The following is a 26196-nucleotide window of genomic DNA, read 5'->3' as shown; positions in this document are numbered from 1 at the left end:
ATTACGCAATGGCGATGGTTAGATAACCATTTATCGAAAGTAATAAATAAAAAATAAAAAAAAAGCAATAAATAAAGAAAATTTTTCGCAAAATAATAACTTGAAAAATTAACTATTTTCAAAATTGAGTTTAGAAAATCAAAAATGTGATAATATAGTGAAGAAAAGCTTCATAGCAGAGCATAAAATCCTCTTGTTACTTGCTCTTAACTAGAGCATACTCTCACATCTTAGAAAGAGTAGAAATCACAAATTGATCCGTTAAGAGCAAAATCCTTTCAAGGAAAATATAACAACCTCGTACAATCCTTTTATAATGTATAAAAAACATTAATAGTTGTTTTCAAAACTTTTACAAAGATCACAAACTGATCACAAACTGCTCTTTTGCTTTAAAAAGTTCTAACGAAATGTTTCATCTGCAATATTTGAATTCGTTCTTTTTGCTTTTGTTTCCTAGAAGTAAAGTTTTTTGTAAACGAAACAATACAAATTAAGTATTGAAATAAAAATGCTGAACAAATTTATTTCTGAATAAAAAAAGCATTAAAATAAGATTATTTATGCAATACGAAAGACAAATCCAAGATCGTACAACTTCAATTCATCGGGAAAAAGCAAATAGAACTTCTTATAGAGTTTGGTTTAAAAAAGAATTTTTGTAGTTGAAAATTCATTCATTAAAATGATATGATAACCTACCTTTTGAACGGAGTTAACACGTTGATTGTAAATCTAAAGAGAACTTTACAGCTTTTAAAATTTTCCAAGTGAAAAATATTAACATGGCAGGAAAATGAGAAAGTTGGTTGAAAAGGGTATTTTTTGAGTAAATTCAATTAATTGCATTCGGTAACACCAAGATCGTCAGGTTTAACGTACTCCAAATTTTTATTTATAAAGATAGCAACAAATCCTAAGAGTATAATTTTACTCTAATAGAATTCTACTCTTAAACATGATTTGTTTTTAGATAAGTCTGAACTAAATGTGTATCTCTGCTAAGTATGTATTATTATTTTGTTCTTCTTGAATTTTAAAAATTTCTTTATTAAATCAATTTTAGAGTTTTTATTCCTGATTTTTTTCTATTACATTTTAATGAAGTTAGATTAAATGTAAGCATAACATATTTTTACATGTTTTATAGTAATTATAAGCTATCATTAGGTAGAGCAGTTTCTAATAGCCGAAAGAGCAAAACTGTAAAAAAAATATCATAGATATCAGTGGAGAGATAAATGCTGACAAGAATCTTAGTGAATCACTTAGAGAAATAAATGGTTAACAAGAATCTCAGTGAATCATATAGAGAGATAATTTCTGAAAATTATGGTGAAAAAAATAGGGTCGAAAATTGAATATCGTTGAACAACATTTGCCGATGCTTATCCTGTTGTACCCCCCTTAACTAGGTTAAATACAAAATTTCAGCTGCTTTGATCCTTAGGAATCGCTACATGTAATTTTCCAAGTATTGGTCGAATTCTATGCTATTTTGACGGGTTAAATTATATTTACAAGCAATTTCTTGTTTTATCTTAAAAATAAATTATTTTTAAGATAAAACAAGAGTTAATTTATCTTAAGCATGGGAATTTCGGCCTTCGAAATCGACGAAATTAAACGAAATTCGTGTTTCAATTTCGTATCGAAATTTATATTGAATTTCGAAAGACGAAATTTTTAAACATTACAAATTCACGAATTTCGAAATTAAAACTTGTTTAATTTCGTGTCAATTTCGTTACTTTCAATGACCCGAAATTATACGAAATTTTTTCGCGAAATTAAACAATCCAAAAAATCGAAATTTCGTTCTCAATTTCGATCCGAAATTGAAACACGAATTTCGTTTAGTTTCGTCGATTTCGAAGGCCGAAATTCCCATGCTTAATTTATCTTTCAGTAAACGATAATCTTACATAAACTTTTCAAGCCTTGGTTTCAGGTTTACCAATTCAAATTAGTGTATCCCGCCATCGGAAATTGCGTAAATTCCGATGTGAGAAATAGTTTATAAAGGTGACTCCGATGAAATACGATGGTGAGGAATGTTATCACATCAGAGGTGCGATGTAGTCCGAGGCCGATGGGGAGAATTTCACGCACTCTCCGATATATTTCGAGATTTACGCATCATCGTACGATATTTTCGCGTTATTTTACAATAAATTGTATATACAGTGTAAACTAGTAATATTGTGACATTTCCGATGTATTTATCTATAATTACGAGGTTTTCGCAAAATTACAGCAAAAATTTGCAAGCCACCACAAACCATCGTAAAATAACGGAAAATAAAAAGATTAAATCTTTTTTTTTTTTTTTTTACATTTTATTTACATTTCGCAAACCTTCTAAATCTAAATTACTTTTTAAAGTAAATTACTTTCACATGACTTACTTTAAATTGATTTACATTGACAAAGAAAAAGTAAATAACATTTTTATGTTAATTACTTTTACTAGTAATAATAAATTACTTTGACAAGTAAAAGTTACGCATTTTTAAAATTAACTTTATGTAATTTTTACATTTATTTTTTTACTATGCTACTTTTTAAAAAATGAATTACTTTTAAATGTAAATATACTTGATAATTTAATCTAAGTTATGTAAAGTAATATTTGTTTAAAAGTAACTTTTTAATATCAAAGTAAGTAAAAGTGCCATCGCTAATAGGTTTCAAGGAACTAAATATAAAAACTTTAATCAAATTACAGCTTTTACAGCTTTACCAGTTTTCTCTCCTTCGGAAATTAATTTCCAATTACAGGTATAGTGCCCTTAAAAAGACAAAAAAATTAAATTGCCTATAACTTATCTTGAAAACCATTAAACAAAAGTTGGGAAATTCAAAAATGTAAACAGACCATATAACTTTCAGAGAAAAAGTCAATTTATAGTGCAGAAATTTAAAATTTTTTAAAATTTTGTTCCAAAAATTGTTTTTAAAAAAAATTGAGAACATAAAATGACTAATATTTAACCTAAAACAAAAAGTATTTAATTTAAGTCGGTAAACAAGAGTCTAAAAAGAGGCTATGAATAGGGCCCTTATAAGAATAGTAATTGTTTTCACTTGTTTAACAGGAACATATAGTTTTGGTTGCTTAAAAAGCACTGCTAAAATGTTAATATTTTTGTCTTTTTAAGGGCACCATATATTTTTAACTTTTTTTCCAATTTTTTTATACTTTTGAAGGAGGAAGGTCTCAAAAACAACAAACAAAACACTTTAATTTACAATGAATAATAAAGAAGATTCTCAATAATGAAATCTATTGGATTCCAAATCTTCAGTACTGTCCTCTTTATCATTAGACTTTCTAAATAAATTCTTTGCAGCGGTTCTTTTTTTTGATAAACATTTAGGTAAAATCATAATTGGTCTTTTACCATCTACGATGCACTTTGATTTACCACATACTAATTTCATAACAATTCGACACATGGAACATTGTTTTAGATTGCAGCTTTGCAAATGCTATTGTCTGAAATGCATCTTTCCTTGCATCTATAGAACAACTCAGTTTCTTAACTCTTTTTTTGTTCTCAGCCTTCTGTCTCTTGCACTTTCTTTTCTTTTGAGTTGTTAATAGATTCTATGAGTTTTAGCACATCTTGACCTTCCATGGAGCCATAGACTTGAGTTACCCTTGTAGTTGCTTTGTGCATACCATTACTTTGAGTTGACTTTATTTTTTGGATTGTCAAAAAACCTGGTATTTCATTAAGATTGATGCTTTTTTCATGTAAGTCTGTAATCATGCAATGACAAACATTTTTCTTTCCAGTTTGAAGCTTTCTCTTTCCAATACATTTGGCTATCTTTTCATTTCATAAATATAGGAGAACTTATTTTGCTATTTAGAACTGTTGAAATATCAGTAACTTTAGACAAAGCAGCTTCCTCGACTAACATAAAAGCTAGGTGGAATTTATTACTTTGCATAAGTGCAACATTACCAGCTTTTTGTATCAATTCTGGTGTAGCCCACTTGTCCCACATACTTGCAAGAGACAACATAACAGCTTCTCTAATAAAAGTTTGATGTTGATTGAACAGATTTTCTTTTGCATTAGCATAGTGTTCATGAAGTGCCTTGTTAATTTGATCAAGTAGTTATGTTACCCTAGTAGTGTCTGGAGGTGATATATGTAAATGTATTTCTTTTCCTCTAAGAAATCGTGGTAAGGTATAATGGAAGCGAGAACTGCGACCATCGCTCAGTACAACAACAGGGCGAAGTATTTTTTTTGCAACCAAGTGTCTGTCAAATAATTTATAAAATGCAAGTAAGGATTTGTGATCTGTGATCCATTTTCTGTTGTCGAAACTAATAAGTTAGGAATAATCCATTGATTTTGCACCACTCTACAGCTTGGTTTATCTGTTTGTATCTTTCATCTCGGTTAAACTGCTTTACAGCTGCTTCAGATTTATTCCTTGGCTTTTTTATTATAGAACTTGCATTTGCTGTTACTCTTAAGCTGAATTTTGGTTTCATTTTTATTTTTATCTATGATAATAAACATTTTAAACTATTAAAACAATTACTCTACAAGCACTTTAATGTAAAAATGCAGCACATAAACAATTGGATTTTTAAGTCTATTTTCTTTTCAATTTGCACTAAAATAAGTAGCTATTAATTGAAATCGTAAGATATAACAATTGTAACTATGTTAAAATAAACTTTAAGATATAAAGAGAAGGAAAAAATATAAAAATACTGAAACTATTTAAGAAAATGATGTTTTTGATGCTTATTAAGAAATGAAGTATTTAGGTCAAAATAAATGATTTTTCTAATTATTTTGAAAAATAATAAAGTAATTCCACATTTCCTTATATTACAAGATACATATATCTAGCAGATAATACAAAAAAATATCTCCACGATTGAGATAATCGTTAAGGAGATATCAACATAAATAAGATTGTCTTTTTAAGGGCACCCAGCCAAAAATAGACAATTTTTAAATACAAATAAAATAGTAAAAATAAAGTTGAATGTTTTTAACCCCCAGGAAGAAATTCTAGACAAAATAAAAATATAAAAATTTCGAAAAAAATACTGCTACCAAACTTTTAAAAGCAAGTTTAAATTTGTTGTCTTTTTTAGGGCACTATACCTGTAATTTCCGATGGAGTGTTAAATTGCGGAGGGAATTTGCGAAAATCTAATTCGGTTTTGACGGTTAATTCACTCTTTTTACAGATTACCATCGAAATTTAATCAAATACCTCGTATTATTAGAAATACTTCGTATTTACAGTGAAATCTCGTGATAAATCATCGAATTACATCGTACCTCGAGAAACCTCGCAAGAATTTCGATGATTTTACTTTTCCTAAAATTCTAATAAGGTTTTTCCGATTAATTACCGTACTTTATTTTGATCATCGGTCGCGTATTTTTACGATGGAAAAAAAATCCAAATGCGCACATTTGCGTATAAGCCGATGCATCGCCATCGTAAATCTCGTAAATCTCGTATGAGATTCCCGCCGAGTCTGATGCACAGTGACTCAAAGTCAAAAGAAAAAACGGCAAAAATTATATAACCATCGTATTTTAATATATATTAAATTAATAGTTTTTTTTTTTTTTGTCTAAAAATCAATTATGTGATTTGAAGTTATTTTTACGCGCAACAACCAGCAAAACGTGCGCGTATCTAAAAAACACGCGCGTATGAAATTTTACACGCGCAAGCAGATTTTTTTTTTAAATTTTACTTCTTAAATCAAGTAATAGTTTGCATTATACATAATTTATTTTTAAATCTTTTTTTAACTCACACCAACTTGTAATCAGGCGTGATCACACCACCATCCAAATTTAAGCCATAATTATTACCGGGCCCCTCCCCTTTTGCTAAAAACAAAGATTTAAAGGATTTTCAAAAAAAATAATAACGATAATAATTAAGTCATCAACAAAGAGTATATAATAGATCTACTCTGAGCATTACTATTATAACTATTTAAAATTTTAATTCATAGAAAAACTTAATTTTTGATGGAAAATTTAACTACAAATAAAAAATTTCACAAAAGAATCACGACTGTTTAAGAAGAGAAAGAACTTCTACTGGAAGCAATTTCCCATTTTCACATCTATGGTTAGTGAATTGGATGCTCGATATAACTGGATCACTCCTTATCATAAGATAGTTAAACTGGTTTTTCATAACATTTATCCTTGAAATTTTGCATGAATGGTTTAATCTTGCATTTCTAATCTCTTTGTTAAGAGCCTCTAGTGATTCTTCTGAATAAACTCCAATGGGAAGTTCTAATGCATCGGCAATCTGTAAACCATGTTCTAAAAGTTTTTGAACACTTGGAGGAATAACATACCAATTATATTCAGAAAGAATTTTATCTGTTGTATCAATACAATAATTTTGAAAAGAGCTTGGATCTAAATCATATCCTGAACAAACTGCTTTTAAAATTGTTTTAAGTCTAAAAATGATGTCAACATCTACACCAGTTATCTCAGAGAAAGTATTCGATTCCTCAAAGGCTCTTCTGGCAGTATTACCATCAAAGTACCTAATTTTCAATTTATATCCAAGATGGAGAATGTACTCAAAGCATCTTATCCAAAGGTGAAGAGGTGAAAGGCCAAAAGATAAAGCTTCTTTATTGACAGGTTTAGATCTAATCAATTTAATATCATTCATCTCTGCTGGCTTTGCTGAACATACATTACAGCTTTGAGAAGAGGTAGTACTTGTCAGTGCATTAACAACTTTTCCATCAAACATAGTCAAATCCAAATTATACTTGCTATCATCATAGATGACTCAGCCGGTTCTGACTCTAAACTACAAATGGTTTAAGTTTCTGAATCTCAATTCGTAATCGTTCCTCTTCTTCTTTAACTAGCATATCTGTTTCCTTTTTGTACTGCAAACATACTGGTCTGCAGAAATGTGTACTAGATGGTTTTTTGTTGTACCATATCACTGAATCATCAACAGTCAGTTTAAGAGGCACAATAGATGTTTGGAAAATACTCTCTTCATTTTAAATAACTTCATCTAGAGTTGTATCTAATATTGTTTATACAGACTCTGGCTAGACGCTCTATCAAAACCGCCTTTGAAATGCATCATTCTATGTTGATTGATATCTTTAACCAATAATTCAGAAAATATTTTGTTGCAACTATTTAGACTCAAGATTCTACACAGTGTGTGATTAAAAAGAGATTGAAGGGAGCAAACTGCAGATGTTTCTGAAAAAATCATATTATCAGGATAGCATTTCTTTTTTTCCATTAAAATTTTATGAAGAGACGGATAGATGTTTGCATTTTATAATAAGGAGCTATTTTTGATTATCTGGTATTGTTCATTGGACAGATCATATTGAATTTTTAGGCTGAGAGCATCTTCAACTTTCATTTTAACAGGTTCAAGCATAGACATGTTATTCCTAATATCATTTGCTTTATCTGGGTACAAAGCCTTCTTTACTATAAAAATAAAATTGTTTCTATTAATGTTGGATTCAGTTGTTGCGTTTTTTAAAGAAGCTAAGGCCAATGCTTCGTGATTGTTTTCAGCTAAATGGGCAATTTTAGCTCTTTTGCTTCTTTCACTAAGATTTTCCCAAACTTTATTTTTTCTACCTGGACCTTCTTTAAATTTAATTCTTTTAACAAGATCGGGAAAAAATTAAATAGAATGATTGCATAAAGAAAATTAACAAATAACTCTGATTCTTTACCTACAGCCAAACATCTTCTCTTAAAATCAATCTGTCATAGTTTCTATTATGCTTATCTAACTTAGCTCCCACTTTTGCTTTAAAAACAGACAACTTATTCTTTAAGTTGGTAAGCTCTGATTTATCGAAGTCATCTTCATGAAGGTTACAAACATTTAAAACTTCTTTAAACAAAGATTCAAGCAGATTAACTTTATTAAAACCTAGCTCTTTGATTTTTTGAAGAAGATCAATTCTTTTCATGTTTTACATATTATCTATAACATAACACACAAAAGTTATCAATAGTTTAACAATCTTATTGTCATTTACATAATAGCTTAATAGCTACAAGTATTTTGAAAATCAATATATATATATATAAATGAATTATAAAAAAATTATACAGGAAATTTTCTTGCAAACGACAATATGTATTTCCTTGGTAGTTCTTAAAAACAATGTTCTGAATCCTGCTGTCTTGAAGCTTGACTAATTGAATGGTTTTGTACAGAAGTTGACAAGCATCTTTGTATTTTCCTGAGCGCTTAATAGCAAACCACATTACACAATAGACTTGAACAATATATTTAGTTATTACTAATAATTCAGGAGATGGTTTATCAGTCCTAAAATAAACCATCATTATTCTGAAGACTAGAGTTAGTCATCTAGCATGAAAAATTGGTCCAGGTTTTTTTGCAAGAAATTTTTTAGATATAAAACTTTTTGAGATACCCACACGGTACTCATAAAGCATACGCTAGTCTGTACTAAGATCGCTTGTAACCTCACTGCTAACAAACAACTCTATTTCCAAATATATGGGAACAAACTCAACCAATAGCTGTTCATGAAGAGTTTGATGAGATGCAGCATCTCCAATAGGCCCCTTATAAGACTTAGGAATATTTGTGTTTCCGTCTAATTCACATATAATGTGTCGCAGTGGAAGTTCAACTTGATGAAGCAAACATCCTAAAAGATACAAACTTCTTTTAAGAATTTTTTTGAGTTTTATAACCAAACCGTTATCTGCACCTGTATTAGAAGTTGTGTTATCTACAATAACAGCGACTAAGCTCTTAACACTATTGTATTCTGTTAAAACATTTGCAGTAGCGTTTGCCATGGTAGCGCCAGTTCCATTAAGTATAACTACATGAGTCAAATAATTTTGTGCTGTTGGAGCATATTCTTCTGTAAATGTAAGATGATGTTCTTCTTTGGTTGAAGCAACAATAATAGGATTTTCATCAGTGTTATAACTGACAGAATGTACTAATGTAGACTTGTCAATTTTTCCATCAATTCCAATAACCTTTAATTGTTTAACATCAGCTAAGTGTTTAGAACTTATGATAGTGCTGATTCTTTTTTTTTTTCAAAAATCTTTTTTTCAGTTATTATTTGTGATTTATTAAATTTTTTTACAATACTATAGTCTATTAATACAGCTGTTGCAGCATTGCTTATTTCAAACCGCTTTTGCCAAATTTGTTAAATGAGTGTAATTTTTTTCAACTTGCACAATCATAGAAAAGTCTGGATCAGATTTAAACTTATTATTGTTATCAAATAACTCAGTATTCAGATTGGAATCACATTGAATTTTGCAGCAGGCAACTTAATACATCTTTTTATCTGCTCATTATTTTCTCTCTCTTGCTTTCTTTTTTCTCTGGCAGCTGTTTTTTTTATCTACTGTACCAATTTGAAATCTTCCTGTTATTCCAATTTTCAATTTTTGATCTTTTAAATATTCTCTATCCAATGGTGGTACCTAAAACAATTTTAAACTTTTTTAACAAGGTGTTTATTCAGTTCAATAATAAACTTGTTAAAGTAACTCAGAATAGAATAAATACAATAAAATAGTTTCAAATATATTTTACAATATCCTAAACACTTAAGAAAATCACAGTTCAAACCATCTCTTAGGCTTTTTTATTATTAACAATAAAACAAAATAAAGTATTTTGCTGACGAAATGGAAGAAAAGTACACTATTTTTTCACTCTGGCGTGTATTTGATTATTACTACTTAAGATTAAAGAATTAAATAAAGTCTAATTTTTAAAATTAAAATTATTTACCTTTTTGCTGCTTTCACAGAGACAAGCAAAGTGTGTTGTTTTGCAATCCAAAGGATTCTTATGCTTAACAGATCTATGCATAAAAAAATTGCATGCATTATAAAAATATTTAAAATCTATTAGAATAATTTTAATATCATTTTTATAAAAAAGTATTACAGAAAAACTGAAAACAAAAACATCATTAAAATTATAAAATTATGTAAAATTATCCAATACAATCTTTTTAATTTAGCATTTAACTTATAAAAAAATATCATATCAAGTTAAAAACAATTATTTGTATAAAGTTTACCACAAACTAAAAAGAAGTATTGCATATAAAAATGAAATTAACAATTTTCCTAACCTATTATTGCAAGCTACTACTGGAAGTCCACAACCACAAGAAGACAAATCAAACATATGCTCAAAGTTGTAATCAATATATTCCTTGTTTTTGTGTGCATTTTTGCATTTTCCTTCAGCAGATAAAACTCTCTTAAGGGGTCTAGAAATTTTTTTGGCTACTGACTTCTCGTGGATCAGAGGAAGCTTAGGATTTACTCTACTCCACAGACTGATCAACTCATTTGTCACTTTTGAAATTATCTCTGGAGAACTAATACTTGCTACTTCATAAATATTTTTAAAAATAAGATATGAATATTGAATCACTTGTCTGTAGGTCAGAAGATCGCTTATTGGAATATATATATATATATATATATATATATATTGGAATATATATATATATAATATATATATATATATATATATATATATATATATATATATATATATATATATATATATATATATATATATATATATATATATATGAATATAATATTTAGCGAGTAAATTATAAAAGCTCTATTTTAGATTGGAGCAAATTAGAGCAGGTAAATTTTATTCCATTAAATGGTATATTGCTGACAGTACTCAAAAACACTAAAATCAGCGTGGAGTTATGCGGAAAATTAGGGGCATTGGCGTCTTTTCATTTTTTAGTGTGTAAATGGTTAATTTTGAGTGGTTAGATTGTTACAAATGGCGTTTTATTTTGAATTCTGATTAGAATAACTCTTCACAGAACTAAAGGTCATGCTTGTTCATAATTAAAATACAGACATCTTGTCGGCAAAAAATCGTTCATCCAATGCCATGTCCCAGTTGGCACACAACGTTGTATTAAAGTTTTATTTGCGTTAGATTTCATGTTAGTACAACGTTGCCAGTTCGGCAAAATGGAAAGGTTTTGTAACGTAAAATTTTTTACTAATATTTTTCTTCATGCTGAGTAATAGCTTAAAACTAATAATCTTTAGAAACAAATCATTCATTTACATTGTGAATTTTAATAAATTAATTAAAAATACTAACACTTTAACTACAATGTTTCCATAAAATAAATTTCTAAAACTGACTATTTTATCGAATATTTCTGTTTTTTTTCCATCATAAAAAAAGCATTAATAAAGTGCTTCAAATTAATACACAACCTTGTAATGGCTTCAAAAAAAGTTTTAAATTGTTATGCATCTGGCCTTACCATCATTAAGAGTTATTTGTATTTAGAAACAAAAGACTTTTTTTTTTTCCTTTTTTGCCACTTTTTAAGGATTTTGAGCCACTGTGCGATGGCGGGATGCTCTAATTCAAATAGCAACCTGACTACCAAGTTAATGTTCTGTCTTTGATCCTGATTATGGAAACTATGAACAAAGCTTTCAATTAAATTAATTTTTTTTTTCACGCAATGATTGGTCAGACTAAGATTGCTAACTACCTGAATGAAATGCTTAAATGAATCTAGAGCTAAGAAATCATTTGATGAATACCATTCTCAAACAGATTCTGTGTGTTTTTATAAACAGACATCATAAAGAAACCATGAACACTCAGACATCAAAAACTTTTTTGTAGACTTCCTATGTTTGGTAGAACTGGAAAACCTACTGCAGTTTTTTTTTTTTTTTTTTTTACTAATTTTGTGTCACCCTACTGAATTAATATTAATAGAATTGTTAAAAATTAAAACGAAAAATATTCAAAAAGGGAAAAATTAAAGATATCGACTTTTTTCATAAATGTACTTTGAAATAAAAATTGGAAAGTTTTGATTGAGCAAAATTTTTCATTTTATGTTTCAAAAAATATTTATGAAAGAATTTTTCATTTTTTATTTCAAAATACATTTATGAAAAAATTTTTCATTTTATATTATTAACTTTTTATTATAGTTTCAATTGAATTGGACAAAAAGAAAAAAAAAGTTATAACTAAAAAAAAATTTTTAAAAAAGCATTTTTCTCAAATTTTTGCACGCTGTTGTACTTTTTGTTAAAGTGAAAAATATTCTCGCGTCACAAAAAGTTTTCTTATAATAAAAAAAAATTCATTTCAATTAATCAATATTCATAAGTTCATTAGAATCAAAATTAATGCTGAATATTTGAATAGTGAACATATTTTCCTACAAACATTTTTTTCTTTCAGTTTTTGATTTGCGAGTTATTGATTTTTGACAGTTTTTGATTGTGAGTTATTGAGTAAATAGTAACACAATTCTCAATAATAACTTTGTTTTTTTTTCGCAACATAACTATTTAAAAAATTTACTTCTTAGAATCATGGTGCATTACATTTTAAAAAAATAATTTTTACTTCTTCAGCTTCTTTCCTTTCCTCATCTGCATAAGGATCTTGATCCAACCTCTCTAGCCTACGCAATATTACTAGCACTTCAATGCGATAAGACTCTTCATCGCACACTGGGTTATCTACAATAGTTCATGTCTCATAAAACCAAATTACTCATTACAAAAATACAGCAACAATATAATTATGATGATAATAATAGTGACTCTTAGGATATATAAAAAGTCTATAAATATATCAATTTTACTAATTTAAAAAAAATTTTTTTTGCCTGTAAGAATAAGTGCTCGCAGCATGGGTAAACACTTTAACTTGTTTATCTCATTTATTTCACTGATATTGTTCATTCTATATAAAAACGAAAAAACAAAAAAAAAAATGTTTTTATGAAAAATACCTTTTTCTATATAAGCTCCTTTCTATATAAGCAAGTATATAAGACATTTTTTGTAAGCATGTATATAAGACATTTTATGTAAGCATGTATATAAGACATTTTTTTACACTCTACAAAGTTTATTTTAAATAAAAAAAAACTTTGAAGCCAAAAATTAAAAATTTTTTAAAAAGGTTTCAAACCTTAAATTAAGATATTGTAAATTTTTCAAATCTTCAGAAAATCCATCTAACTTTGATATTCTATTATTTCGCAGATGAAGTGTATTAATGTGTGTCAGTTGAGACAAATCTTGAAGCTGTTCAATTGAATTTTCAGCTAAATACAGCATCTTTAAGTTTGGGGGATAAACACCCTTTGTACTTGTGAGCTTGTTTCTGCGCAGCTCTAACACAGTTACTTGTGTTAGCTTTGAGGGATTAAAACCAGATATTTCAAAAACCTCATTTCCTAGAAGAATATCAGTTAGCTAAATTTAAAATATAATGAATCATTCAAATAAAACTTTTCTTGATAATACAGCAACACAAATACAATTCTGGAGCTACATAAACTGAACATAGTAGTGTGAACATGCAGTTTTGATAAATTTAACAATCTACCATTAAGATTGAGTTTCTCAGTTAATGGGTGGTTTATTCCAAATAAGTCAGTAATTTGGTTGTTGGAAAAGTCAATATGTTGCAGGTATGGTAACTGTAAGAAAAAATATACTTGGCACTCATATTAATAAAAAAAAATTATACATACATACATACATACATACATACATACATACATACATACATACATACATACATACATACATACATACATACATACATACATACATACATACATACATATATACATACATACATACATTACTAAATGTATAACAATAATAAATGTACAATAACAATTGTACATATATTGCAGTCCTTTTAAATAATTAGTTTAATGAGTTGCTAGTGAATTTGATGAATGGGCTTGTTTCTTAATATCTAATACTTGATTATCTGGTTTAGTTTTTGCCAATTGAACCTTCAGGTCATGTTGCACATACTTCAATTTATCTCTTTGTTCTTGATATTTAATAAAATGCTGAAAGAGCTGCCTACAATGATGTATCTCATATAAACTTTAATGTTAGATAATCTTTTTGTATTACAAAAACACAAAAATGTTAATTTTTTTTACTAACTTCGAGGTGATATCTTGATATTAACTTAAGTATCTTTCCTTCTACTGATAGTGTATTTGATGAGATAGATTTTAGCTTTTGAGTACTTTTCAATTGCAGAGCCCGGCTTAGCTCTACATTCTAAATGTAATCAAAAACTGAAATGTACTTATTGCCCAGCTGAAGTTTCTGGGCACTTAATTTTTTGAGAACTTTTTATATCAATTAATGTTAAATTTTAAAAGTATTTATTAGCCATGAGATGTTCAATTAAAACTTATATTAGAAATCATTAATTCAAAAATCTTTGATTTTCATTTCATATTTGTAAAGTATATTTTGCAATAAATATTTTAACATATTTGGTCACAAAAAGTGTAAAAAAAATTAAACTGTTATCTTTCCTTCAAAAATCCATTTCTTTGTAGTTTTTATAACTTATTCACCAGTATCAAGATAAAATGAACTAGAAAACTAAAGAAATAATAATCCAAATAAGTTTTTTTTGTTAAATATGAAGAAAAATTTATACTTTCAAAATTTTCTTTTATAAAAGATGAAATTTAAGCTGTTTGTGTTCAGATTTTAAAAATCCAATTTATCACTTGAAACATTTCTTTAATAGTCACATAGACAAATGATGTATTTCTAACTTCAATTAGAGATAGGCAAATATGTGTAAACAATAATAAATAATCTATCAAAACCTATAAACAAGTCAACTATACTAGCATCTAAATAAAAGAGATTAACAGCCTAAGAAATAACATCTAGCTTAAATAGTAGTCATACTAAAGATATTTTTGAACAAACTGTACAATGTTGCTTGAAAACCATAGTTTTGAATTGTAGATTAGCTGTCTAGAAAATCTTTTTTCAAAAAACTACGATGAGCTCTTGCACATAAAAGCTTTACTTAGGTTGAATATTTAAATGTAGTCTAGACAGGCAAATCCAAATTTATTCTTAAAAGAACAAATTTGATCTATGCTGGAAAACATCTAATCAGTGATGATTTCACCTTGCAATAAGATAATAACATCTAAATATTTTACTAAGTATTTACAAAAAAAAACTCACAAAAGTGTTACATGTATTACCCAATTTAGCAATTCAAAGAAAAACTGTATAGTGTAAAAGCAGTATATTGCACCAACTTATGGTAAGTTTTTAGAAATAAGCATGGAAGAATCTTTCTAATTTACATTATTATTTATAATACACTTTGTGTATAAACATATATACAAAAACAATCTTGAATTGCTAAGTATTTTATTTCTTAATTGAATGATAAAATTGATCCAGAGAGACAGCTACATACAATTATATAATCCATGCAATGTATCACTAACAGACTGTAATTCTCTTTAAGCCTTTAAATTTTTGAAATAATTAAGACTGCCATTATTTATTATTTATTTAAACAAGTATGTATAAATTTAACACAAATTTAAGAAAATGAAAAAAAGATATTCAAATTTAAATACTTAAAACTCTTTTTTGTGGGATTACAAAATAAAAAAATATCATATTTTTACTTTTAAATCTAATCACTCATTATGTAAACTAAAAGAAAAATATTTATACTATATTATTACACTATGAGAACATAAACAGTTACAATCAAACCTAACTCTGACAGCAACAAACAAATACAACATTTTTTTGTTGTTAACAAAACTGTAAGTAATAACATTTGGAACAATTGCTTAAAAAAAAACATATGCTCAAAAAAAAAAAAATCTGCAGAATTTTCATAAGAAATCATAAGTATCAGAAAACCTAAAAGTTAAGAGAATATAAATTGAATACCTCATTTAACAGTCCTGACTTCAAGAGATTTTTATCAGCTTTCAAAGTAAGCAAATGAGTGAGATAATTCAGTGGAGATATGTCCTGAATCTTATTCTCACTTATATCCTGAACCAAAAATTATGAAACATTTAATAAGTGTGGGTAATGCAAGTAATGTTTATAATGTGTGTAATGTATGCAACATAATGTAATGTATGCAACATATGCAACATATGTAATGTATGCAACATTAGTAATGTATGTAATGATATGCACACAAAAAGATTACATCTCTTTTTTATCAATATTTCTTTTCTGAATATAAAAATTTACTGTAAGAAATTGATAGTTTTTATTGCAAATAGGTTTTTTTCGGTCAATTTTCTGATTTTTAGGTGGCAGTTCCAAAAACCAACATTTTGGGTATGATTGTGGATAAAGCTTGCTTTAATGGTAATGGTTAAGATAATACAAGAAAGTACAAGGAAAAGAATGAAGAACATATTTTTGGCCAGTCATAGGAGCAGGCTGTCAAGTGACTACTTTTTAAAAAAATGAAAAAAAAAATGATACTATTTTTTGAGAAAAAACAAAAAACTTCATTAAAAAAATGAAAAAAATTACAAACTATTAAAAAAAAAAAAAAAAAAAAAAAAAAAAAAAAAAAAAAAAAGAAAGAAATTAGAATGACTTTTTTTCAAAATTATATTGCAACTTGTTGATAATCTCTTTTGATTTTTTAAAACGATTGATTAATCTTTACATTTCACTTTTTTGCTTTAAACCAATGTTTAGTCCCAACTTTTTTTGTTTGTTGATATGTGCAAGTTTAATAGCAATCATATCTTCTTTATTGATTGTACTTTGCATAAACTTAGTTGCTTCATTCAGCATTCTCTGAGTAAGTTTAAACTTCATTTTCACAGTTTTCTCATCTTTTTCTAGATTTTGCTCTTTTTCATTAAGATTAATTTTATTTTTTTCAATTTTTTGGAGAAATTCCTTGTGTTGCTTCTCTTTATAAATAAGTTCTTCCTCATGAACTTTTTTAAATCTCTTTTCTTCCTCTTCTTCAGTCTTCTTCTTACCCTGTAAATTCTATGAGCATTTTGAACTGCTTGAACAATATCTTTTGTAAATATATCAACATTATGTGCACCTTGGCAACTTCTTGCATATTCCTTTGATATTCTCAAAGCCATTAATGTTTCATCATTTAATTTTACTCTTCTGAAGTCAATGCATTCTTATTATTTGATAAACTTTAATTTACACTAGCATTTCCATTCTGAAGTGTTAAACAGCTCTTAACAACTTTATGAAAAAATCCATACTTAGTTTTTCCCTATTCAGTATTACCTTGGAACACTTTAGCCCAGTAATGGTCTACTACTTTTTAACTTATTTGTATTTGAATCTATATGCCAGTCTCCTAAGACATTATCTGTTTGGTATAACTTCCATTCATCCTTCACAAATGATACCTAAAAAAAAATCAAGGAAATAATTTTATTCAAAACACCAGATATTGATTTACAATCATAAAAGTATATATAACTGTATTAGGTGCATATTAAAACCTAACTAAAATTTAAACTAAAGTGCAAATGATTTTGTGAAAGAACTTCTAGAAAAATTTGTTAACACTAAAATTAAATAAAAGCAATTACCTCCCTCTCATTTACGTGTGGCTTCATAATTGTTATTTACTCAAATGCATTAACAGTACAAGGTTCAGATCTCATTTCAGGACCCAAACAAGTCAAGTCTTTTAGTAGCTATGAATCAAGAGGAAGATTCTTTTGTAAGCGTTTAGCAATGACTATATATCCATCTCTTATTTGTTCTCAGCAAATGTATCTTCTTTTTTTTCAAGAAAGTTTTTTAAACTAAAAATTAGATATTTTTTATTGAAACAAACAGAAAACTGGAAAGAATAATAATCACATTTCTTTTCTGTAAATTCAAATAATTAATCAAATTAACAATAGATTATATTATCTCTCAAATAAAAGCTGCAAGTATCAACAACATCAAAATACTAATCAGATTTTTTGCTTCCTCACCAAAATCCATTTTATCTATTTGAAGATGTATATTTGCATATGAGGAATCAATTTTTAAAAGATTTTTAGTAAGTTTTTCATCAACAGCAGGTTTAAGGAAAGCTTCATCAAAGATATTAAAAGGTTTTTCATTTTATAAAATAAGATATGAATAAGTGATCCTTCATTTTGGAATATCATTAAGTATTTTTCAAACAAGGGTGCAGCACCAATAAGGAATTTAAAAGACACAAGTAACTCCTATAAAAAAAAGTCAAAAATTTAATCTTCTTTGAAATCTTCTTTCAATCTTATTCTCTTTAAAACATAAATATCTAAAAAAACAATAATGTAATTCAATACATTTTTATTTTCCTTTAGACACTTCTGAATCCTTACAAAACACTTTTTGTTTGTCAGAGTCTCTTTATATTTTTTTTGTTTTGGAATGTATTCCAAAAAATATTTCTTTGAATCTTCCTATTGTAAGAGAACTTTTACAAGTGTAACAGAGAGAGTAAGCTATCTAGTACAGACAAAGCGAAGGAACCAACTTTCATCTTCAATAAAAATGGACTCTAACTTTTTGAAATCTTCAATTCTGCAAGGTGCTTTTTAAAATGAATTAGAGTCAAAGAATCCCTATTTTTACCTGGACTCCATTGTAACGAAGTGTTAAAAAATGGCTCCAGGAATGTTTAGGAACTTCTGACCTCCCTAGAAAAAAAAACAAACTGAACTTTAAGAGTCCTGGAATCATTTAGACCTGGAATTCCTAGTTACAATAATACATAAGGATTGTATTATTGTAACTAGGGAAATAAATTTATTATTAACAATAAAATTCTTTACCTTAAACCAAGCATGTAAATTAAATGCTAGCTGCTCTGCATCCTCACCTAAAACCATAATTGCTTTTCAAAGTCCATTATGCACTGTGTGCAAAGTACAACTTATATATAGTAATAAACCATTAAAATTATTGCCACAAAGCTCCTCATTTTACAACTTCCAAATAACCTTGCTTTTGTTAGGACCATCTGTTGAAATATTAAAAAGACAACCCTGTGGAAGTTATATTTGTCATTGTGGCATAAGGATGCTGAACTTTTTTTTACATTTTCAGCTGTTGCTCTTACAAAGAAAAATGAGATTTAAATATTTTGTGATAACTTGATTTTCTTCTTCTGACCAAAAATGTAATAAAATATCTGTTTGTTTTCGCTGCTATGTGGTAGTTTCATCAAAGATCAAAATGAAGCAGCAGGGCTTGAGGTTATATTGACACAAAGTCACTTCTCTAACAATGGTCAAAAATTATTTTGAAAAATATATGAAGCATTATGGCAACTCATTGTAAAACCCTGACAAATCTTACAATCTGGAAACATCCTTTGAAATAGTACTAATATATTATCACAATGTCTTAAAGCAAGATTTTTTTTTTCAGCCCATTATTTGATTATGACTTGATTTATATCAACCTTCTAACCACACATCAGTCCATTTAACCATTTTGTATAAGAGTTTTATACAAATAATTACAGGTTTAAATTAGTAACTTTACTAAAACTTTACACCTACTGCTTTCTGGTTTACTTAAAAACTTGTTTTTGAATTTTATTTCTCAACAAATAAAGTAAATATTAATATAAAAATAAAATTTTAGAAAACAAAGAACACAATTATTCAAAAATTATATTTAAAAGAATATTATACTACCCAATAATATTGATATTTTAAATAAAAAAAATTGTTTTATAGTAAAAATAGTATGCAATTCTAAAAGTTAAAATTTTTAAATGAAAAATGTCTCACATCTTTTGGAAATTTTAATACTGAACTTTTTATGAAAAATATCTCAACAATGAGTAAAACTCCTAAACTTTAAAATGTAAAAAATAACAAAAAAAAAAAAAAAAAAAAGACAGAATTGAGAAAATTGGAAAAATTGAAAAAAAAAAAGAGAGAGAAAAGAAATGATATAACAAAAAAGACCAGGAAAAAAATGAAAAAAATGAAAATGACAACTTGACAGCCTGCAAAAGATATGTTATCTTGCATCAAAGTTGCATTTTTAGGCACAGGAAATAACTTTTTATTATTTATAATTTCTTTATAAATTGGTAAAATACTTTTATAACAATCTTTGTTTACAGAGACGTTTTCATTAATGAAATGAAGCTGAGTTTTTTATTGTGTAGAAACTTTTGTGCCATCCTTTAAAATTATCATGTTTTTTACAATTAAAGTCTTGTACCAATAATTAGGTAATTAATAAAATAAGCACTGTGGATCATCAGTTTTGTGTGAAAGTGAAGTTTTCAACAAATCTCCCAAAGAACTCTTTGGGAGATTTGTTGAAAAAAAAGTAAATATCTTTGTTGCAATCAACAATTTTCTGTAAACTGAACCTTACCAAAATGCATCTTAATTGCAAAGCAGCTTAAAATCTGACATTTTCAATGATTTAATGTTCTTTCACACAAATTATCTGTATATTTAAAAATGTTAACAGAAATAGCACAAAAATAAACATGTCTTTTCTTCTATACTTTTTAGAAAAGCCTATAACCTTAAAGTTTTAAAACATTTAGCACAGTGAACCCTGGCATGCTTGCCAAATTTAGCATTTAGGCCCAAAACAAGTGGCAAGCAGCACACATCTGCCATTTCAGTAAACTCTACTTTATGAATCTAGTCAGTTGCTCAGCCAAGTCCCAGCATTCATTGAAGCAACTAAATATGTGCAAGGCTATATTAGTGTTGTTGTTTAATCAAATAAGTTAAACGCTACAAACTAAATTACTTGAAATCAAACTGAAACATCTGTTTTGTTGTATTCTAAAGAACACATACACAACACACAAATAAAAATATGCTATTATAGCAGATTTAATATTCATAGCTATTTGTTAGCTATATCTTTTTCACTTAATTATGCAATACTATATAAACTTTAAATAGAATTAATTTATTTGATTGAATTTGTAGCTGCTAAAACAAAATTACTGTACTTAAAAGAAGAGAAGTATGTGATGAAGAATAAATACATTTTCATGATGCACAATCACAAATTGCCTATTATGTGGACAGGTAAAAAAGTTCAAAAAAGTTCTGCGGTAAAAAAGTTCAGAATTGAGTAAAATTACAAATTGCATGCACCTTTTGAATTGAAAGAAAGTATCCATTGAATTCTAATTTGAGACAAATCAAACTGAACAAAAAGTAAGATCCATTTTGGGACACCAGAGTTTTTGTAACAACTTGTAAATTTTAAAAATGAAATGGTTACACTATATGAAATTGCTTTCATGTTAGTAAAATAGAATAAAGCATATATAGACATTGAAATTGTAAAACCACCATTATAAGTTATTTAAAAATGCTAAAATGCTAGATTACAAGTTAATTACCTAGAAAATCTTCAATATTCAACTGTCAAAAAATATATTACTTACTGTATTGACAATTTGATAAAAGATATTTCAGACATTATTTTCATGCTGGAGCTACTTTTCATTGACTGTGGATTAATCTTGTGATTGTCTATTTTGCTCAGACCATTAATGAGAAATTTGAAGTAATTGAGGAATTTATTAGATTTAAATTAATACATGCACTACAATAGTAACTAATATTCTTTTAAAAATTGGATTGAAAATAAAAAGTTTAACTGAGATAAACTTGATATCTGGACTGATCGGGTACCTTGTTTAAGTGGAAACATAAATGGTTGTCTAACACTATAAGAAAATTATTTGGAAAGATGAGTATAATAATGCCACTGTATATTTCACTTGGGGGTACTTTGTGGCAAAATTCTCAACTTAAAACATATGATGGATGTGGTTTAAAAGATTTCAAATAAAACTTGTGCAAGAACCTTTAACAGAAGATAATTTAATAGTGAATAGACCCAAAATTATGGTTTTACATTGAGAAGTTCTACATAGTAAAGTATAATAGCTATTAAAAAGAAAGATTTAGCAATGCCAGAACCTTGTGAACTTATAGACCTGGAAAATCTTGCCACCATTAGAATTTACTCATCTACTTCAGACAGAATTTATCACCTTGGATCTACTTACAGGTGCAATCTTTTTTTATTATAAAGCTGAATAAAAAAACAACTGTAGAAGTTAAATGATAGCTGAAAATTTACATAACCAACTTCTTCTTGGTACAATGTATTTGCAACTAGTTTTGAATTTCTATTTATACTTTTAGGATAAAAAATTAACTTTACTATAATTGTGTGAACCTGTATTTTGTTATTACGCCTAATACTTTCAAACTTTAGTGCTAATATACTTGTAAAAATTTTATTTGGCAATCTTTTCCGAAAGCTTGTGACCCCCTGATAAAGCAGTTTAGTCAATAATTTTTTAATCAAATAACCAGAATTTTCTTTTCAAAAAACAAATACTTTCTTTTTAAAGATGGTAATTAAAACCAATTTTTCAGAACTACAGAACATTGAACACACTTCTTTCCCTTAGACCCAAAAGAAACTAATGATTTCTATTAAAGGTTTAATCAATTTAAAACAGCAAATTTTAAAGTTACAAAGCAAGAAGAAATTAAAAAAGAGGTGGTCCTAATACTTTGATTGCTACTATATGTAAATACATGCATATATGCATGTATATATACCTTTTATATATATATATATATATATAAATATATATATATATATATATACATATACATACATACATACATACATACATACATACATACATACATACATACATACATACATACATACATACATACATACATACATACATATACATACATACATATACATACATACATATACATACATATACATACATATGCATACATATACATACATACACATTCATACACATACATATATTATATTACGTTACATACATTAGGGTACATCAAACTCCCCTATATTTAAAAAAGAAGTTGTCCTTAACATTAAAATATTTCACTAGAATTACTAATTTTTGGAATGATTATACAGTATAAGAAATTATACGACTTGCTTACAAAAACAAAACTTTTGCCATTTATTGAAAGATCAGTACTTAATCTATTTAGGTGGTTTATTTTAAAAAACACTTGAACTTACAAACTATTGACAAACTATTTTCAAAAGTGTTCAACAATGTTTTACTTCCTACATTTTAACTAATGTTTCTATGTTGGAATAAGGCATGCACATTGATTTATTTTGTGATAATTAAGCACATAGCTTGTAAGAAAATGATAGAACTGAATGAAAAAGTTAGAGCTATTCTTAATAGTTGGTAAGCAACAAAAAACACTTTTACAAAAGTGAATTCCCCATATAACCTAAAAAGGTAATTTAAATCATCAATGTTCTGATTTTGTTTCAAAGACATATTTTTGCCAGAAAAATGAAAAACTGAGAGCATAGTGTAGTTAAGGTGATATTAAATGGTCTTTGTACAGATCTCATTACATTTATAATATACTGGGTTTTTAATTATACTTTTTTTATGCTTTGTTTAGCAAGTTAATTCATGTGACTTCTTGTGAGCTTTTCCCCATTATACAGAAAATGTCATTTTTGCACATGTAACTTATTTCAATTTCAACACTTGAGAATTTATAGGTTATCAACTTAAACAAATGACTGCACTGAGTATGTTATAGTGCTTCTATCAGATTTTTTATCTTTTGACAAAGTTCAGAAATACTAGTCAAATGTTTTACAAGATGCCAAACTGAATAACCAACACCACCTAAATTTCTACAACTATTCAAAAACATGAATAGTTATTGCCTCAATTTAATTAATATTATTGTTACAGTTTGTTTGTTTTTGTTGTTTTTTTTTAATTTTCCTTACTTTTTACTAATTTTTACATTTAAACTATCATTTAAATTTTTCTATCATCTGCTTTCCATTTGAAGTTGTTCTGTAACAAACTTTGGGGAAAATGATTGGTGGACATCTAAGTTTATTTGAAACTTAAATAAATCTTGAAGAATTGCTAAGTAAATTAATACAAAATTAAAAAGAGTAGAGACAGGAACTATTATAAATGTTTTCAAAATTACTTGATGCAACATAATATAGATATCTATGAAAACCAATTGAATGACTCCCATGTCAAATCAACCAATTGTACAACCCAGTCACATATATTTCATATTATGATTGATAAAATCAAAAAAAAAAAATTATGACTGCTTAAAGTTTTGTTTGCAACATCAAAAACCTCCCATATGAAAAAGCTAATATGAAAAGTGGCATTAGACTATTTTTGAAAAAATTCTATATTCAAAACAGCATTGAATTTTCTATTATAAATTAGCACATAAATTAAACAACTTTTTTCAAGCAAAAATTTTTAAAAACTAGATTTTTGATTTCTCATGTAGATGAGAACAATTTTTCATCTTGCATTTAAGAGTCATTTGGAATATACCTTAAAGAATTTATTTAAAACATAAATTCTCAACTATTAGAAATCAATATGGACTTATTTATCACAGGTTTAGATTGGATATGCTGCTTTCTAACTAATTCATAAAAAGTAGCTTTTAGTGTTCTAAACAAAACTTTGATTTGTCTTAATTTGTGAACAATAGTCATAAACATCAACTTAATTTGTGATGTGTGACATGATAGATGATTTGATATGTGAGACTTCAGAAGGTTCATGATTTATAAAATGAATCCTTACCAAATATCTCAGATAAATGAAGTTCTTTAAAATAGAAATATCTCCTAAAGATCTAAAAACAATTGGTGATCTTCAAATACATACCAAAAAACTTTAATGATATAACTGGTAATAAATTTTAAATTGAAATGCTTCATTATTTATCATTAAATTTAATCACACAAGATATTCAAGATATACCTTTGGCTAACATTTAGTTTGGCATATGCATGAGCAAGCCCATTCCCTATCTTGCAAAGAAGTGACAAACAAGAGGATACTATCTCAGCTGTTAATGGGACAACATGAGCTTCCTAGAAACCAACACTTGCTACAACAGCTTACACAAAATAAATACAAGTTTATGTAGGTGTAAAATTTAGAGATAAGCCTAAAAAAAACCTTTTTAAACATAATTTTGATGTAGCCTTCAAGTAATTAGTTTATATAAAGTTAGAAACAAAAACAGAAAATAATAATTTTGAACAATCAAGAATTATAGATATATAGGGCTAAAATTTCAGTGGATATAAATTAAAGAACATTAATTTAATTTTTAAAATCACTTATTATTAATCTTGATTATGTTCTATGCAGAAAAAAAAAAGACAACATGTTTTGTAGTTAAAATTCTATCCATCTATTCTTTCTAGGTTTTACTTTATAGAATTAAATAGTTTGCACCTCCAATAAGTTAGGCTTTTTAGAAAATAATTTAAGGATATTCCAAAATTAACTTAGAATGAGTCACCCATTTAAACTTATAGATATCTACTTTCAAGCTATCTCAACAAAAATTTTATTGATAGTATGACTTGTGAGCAAGTCATAAAATGTATCAGTACAAGTTATGTACTGGTGTGAGCAAACTTTATTACTTTTTTTTGAGACTCAGTTGTACTGTATACTTATTGTATATTAACATTTAAAAGAAACCTCTTCTTCTTTCTGAGTGACCTTTTCTACAGGTGAACCATCAAATTCTTCTTCTAATTGCTCATTTTCCTCTTCTCCGCCAGAAGAATTTGACATAATCTTGTTAAAGACTACTATTACACACTATTGCCTATAAAGGAATTAAATGAAACAGTGAGTTAAAGATTATAATTCTATTTAATGGTTGTATACACACAAGAGAGACACTAAATAAAAGTAATCATATAATTTAAAGTTTGAATTCTCTGATAAATGTATTTTAAATACATTTATCAGAGAATTATTATATACAATTATCAGATAATTTACACGTGCTTTTCGATAATTGTCGATACATGCATGTAATTTCGGAAAGTTCTAGAACATTTGATGACGTTAGGGATTTAATAGCTTTAATAGATTTACCAATAAGAATTGTAAATATGTGTTTGTGGTGATTTATGACGGTTTGTGGAAGGATATTTTGGGAAAAGCATGGGGTATATATAAAGGAGAAAATTTGTAAAAAAGGGAGAGTTAGTGAGAAGAGAAAATTATTGCTATTTAGTGACTTGTTGATTGCGAGAAAAAACTACAAGCTAACCGGGCCATGGAACCAAGTATGAGATTGTTTGATATGTTTGAAACGTATGATGGCACTTCGGATGCTGCTGTTTGGATTCAACGAACAAAAGTGATTGCTGAAATTCAGAACTTAAAGCTTGAACTACTTTTTCC

The 26196-nt window shown here is 27.3% G+C and overlaps 1 protein-coding gene, 1 long non-coding RNA gene and 3 pseudogenes across 6 annotated transcripts; all 5 read right to left on the bottom strand.

Annotated features, from left to right (window-relative positions):
• Window positions 1–257: 257 nt before the first annotated feature.
• LOC145181752 (leucine-rich repeat-containing protein 23-like) lies at window positions 258–26196 on the bottom strand. 4 transcript variants are annotated; one of them, XM_090071334.1, is made up of 11 exons: window positions 26063–26196; window positions 25480–25609; window positions 24745–24857; window positions 24565–24616; window positions 15846–15953; window positions 13474–13567; window positions 13054–13321; window positions 12746–12822; window positions 12481–12596; window positions 703–745; window positions 258–456 (listed from the first exon to the last, which is right to left on the bottom strand). In XM_090071334.1, the coding sequence occupies exons 2-10, from the start codon at window positions 25573–25575 to the stop codon at window positions 716–718; spliced, it is 954 nt and encodes a 317-aa protein (XP_089927460.1). In that variant the 5' UTR covers window positions 25576–25609; window positions 26063–26196; the 3' UTR covers window positions 258–456; window positions 703–715. The 4 variants fall into 4 exon arrangements, with proteins under 4 accessions (XP_089927460.1, XP_089927459.1, XP_089927461.1 ...); XM_090071333.1 differs by having other exon boundaries at window positions 703–735; XM_090071335.1 differs by lacking the exon at window positions 15846–15953 and having other exon boundaries at window positions 703–735.
• Window positions 3181–11469, bottom strand: LOC149879016 (uncharacterized). Its single transcript, XR_016446813.1, has 3 exons — window positions 11448–11469; window positions 3548–5527; window positions 3181–3397 (listed from the first exon to the last, which is right to left on the bottom strand). It is a non-coding gene; the product is annotated as an uncharacterized LOC149879016 (long non-coding RNA).
• Window positions 8271–10521, bottom strand: LOC145191647 (uncharacterized; annotated as a pseudogene). Its single transcript, XR_016446966.1, has 3 exons — window positions 10181–10521; window positions 9832–9904; window positions 8271–9518 (listed from the first exon to the last, which is right to left on the bottom strand). The product of XR_016446966.1 is annotated as an uncharacterized LOC145191647 (transcript).
• LOC149879015 (uncharacterized) lies at window positions 16534–17275 on the bottom strand (annotated as a pseudogene).
• On the bottom strand, window positions 17707–19373 carry LOC149879014 (uncharacterized; annotated as a pseudogene).

The sequence above is a fragment of the Hydra viridissima genome, unplaced genomic scaffold (assembly GCF_058129835.1).
Source record: "Hydra viridissima isolate aposymbiotic clone 2 unplaced genomic scaffold, HvirCarnegie_v1 scaffold_14, whole genome shotgun sequence".
NCBI classification, from domain to species: Eukaryota; Metazoa; Cnidaria; class Hydrozoa; order Anthoathecata; family Hydridae; genus Hydra; species Hydra viridissima.
The sequence above is the reverse complement of the archived record's forward strand: the minus strand, read 5'-3'. Positions and strand labels throughout refer to the sequence as shown.

Excerpts from the sequence above, each read along its gene's own strand:
- LOC145181752 (XM_090071333.1), bottom strand. The coding sequence starts at position 25,575 with ATGTCAAATTCTTCTGGCGGAGAAGAGGAAAATGAGCAATTAGAAGAA. Across the intron at positions 13,322-13,473 it reads TGAGAAACTCAATCTTAATG|GAAATGAGGTTTTTGAAATA; the intron begins GTAGATTGTTAA and ends ATATTCTTCTAG. Across the intron at positions 12,597-12,745 it reads GCGAGCACTTATTCTTACAG|ATAACCCAGTGTGCGATGAA; the intron begins GCAAAAAAAATT and ends GAACTATTGTAG.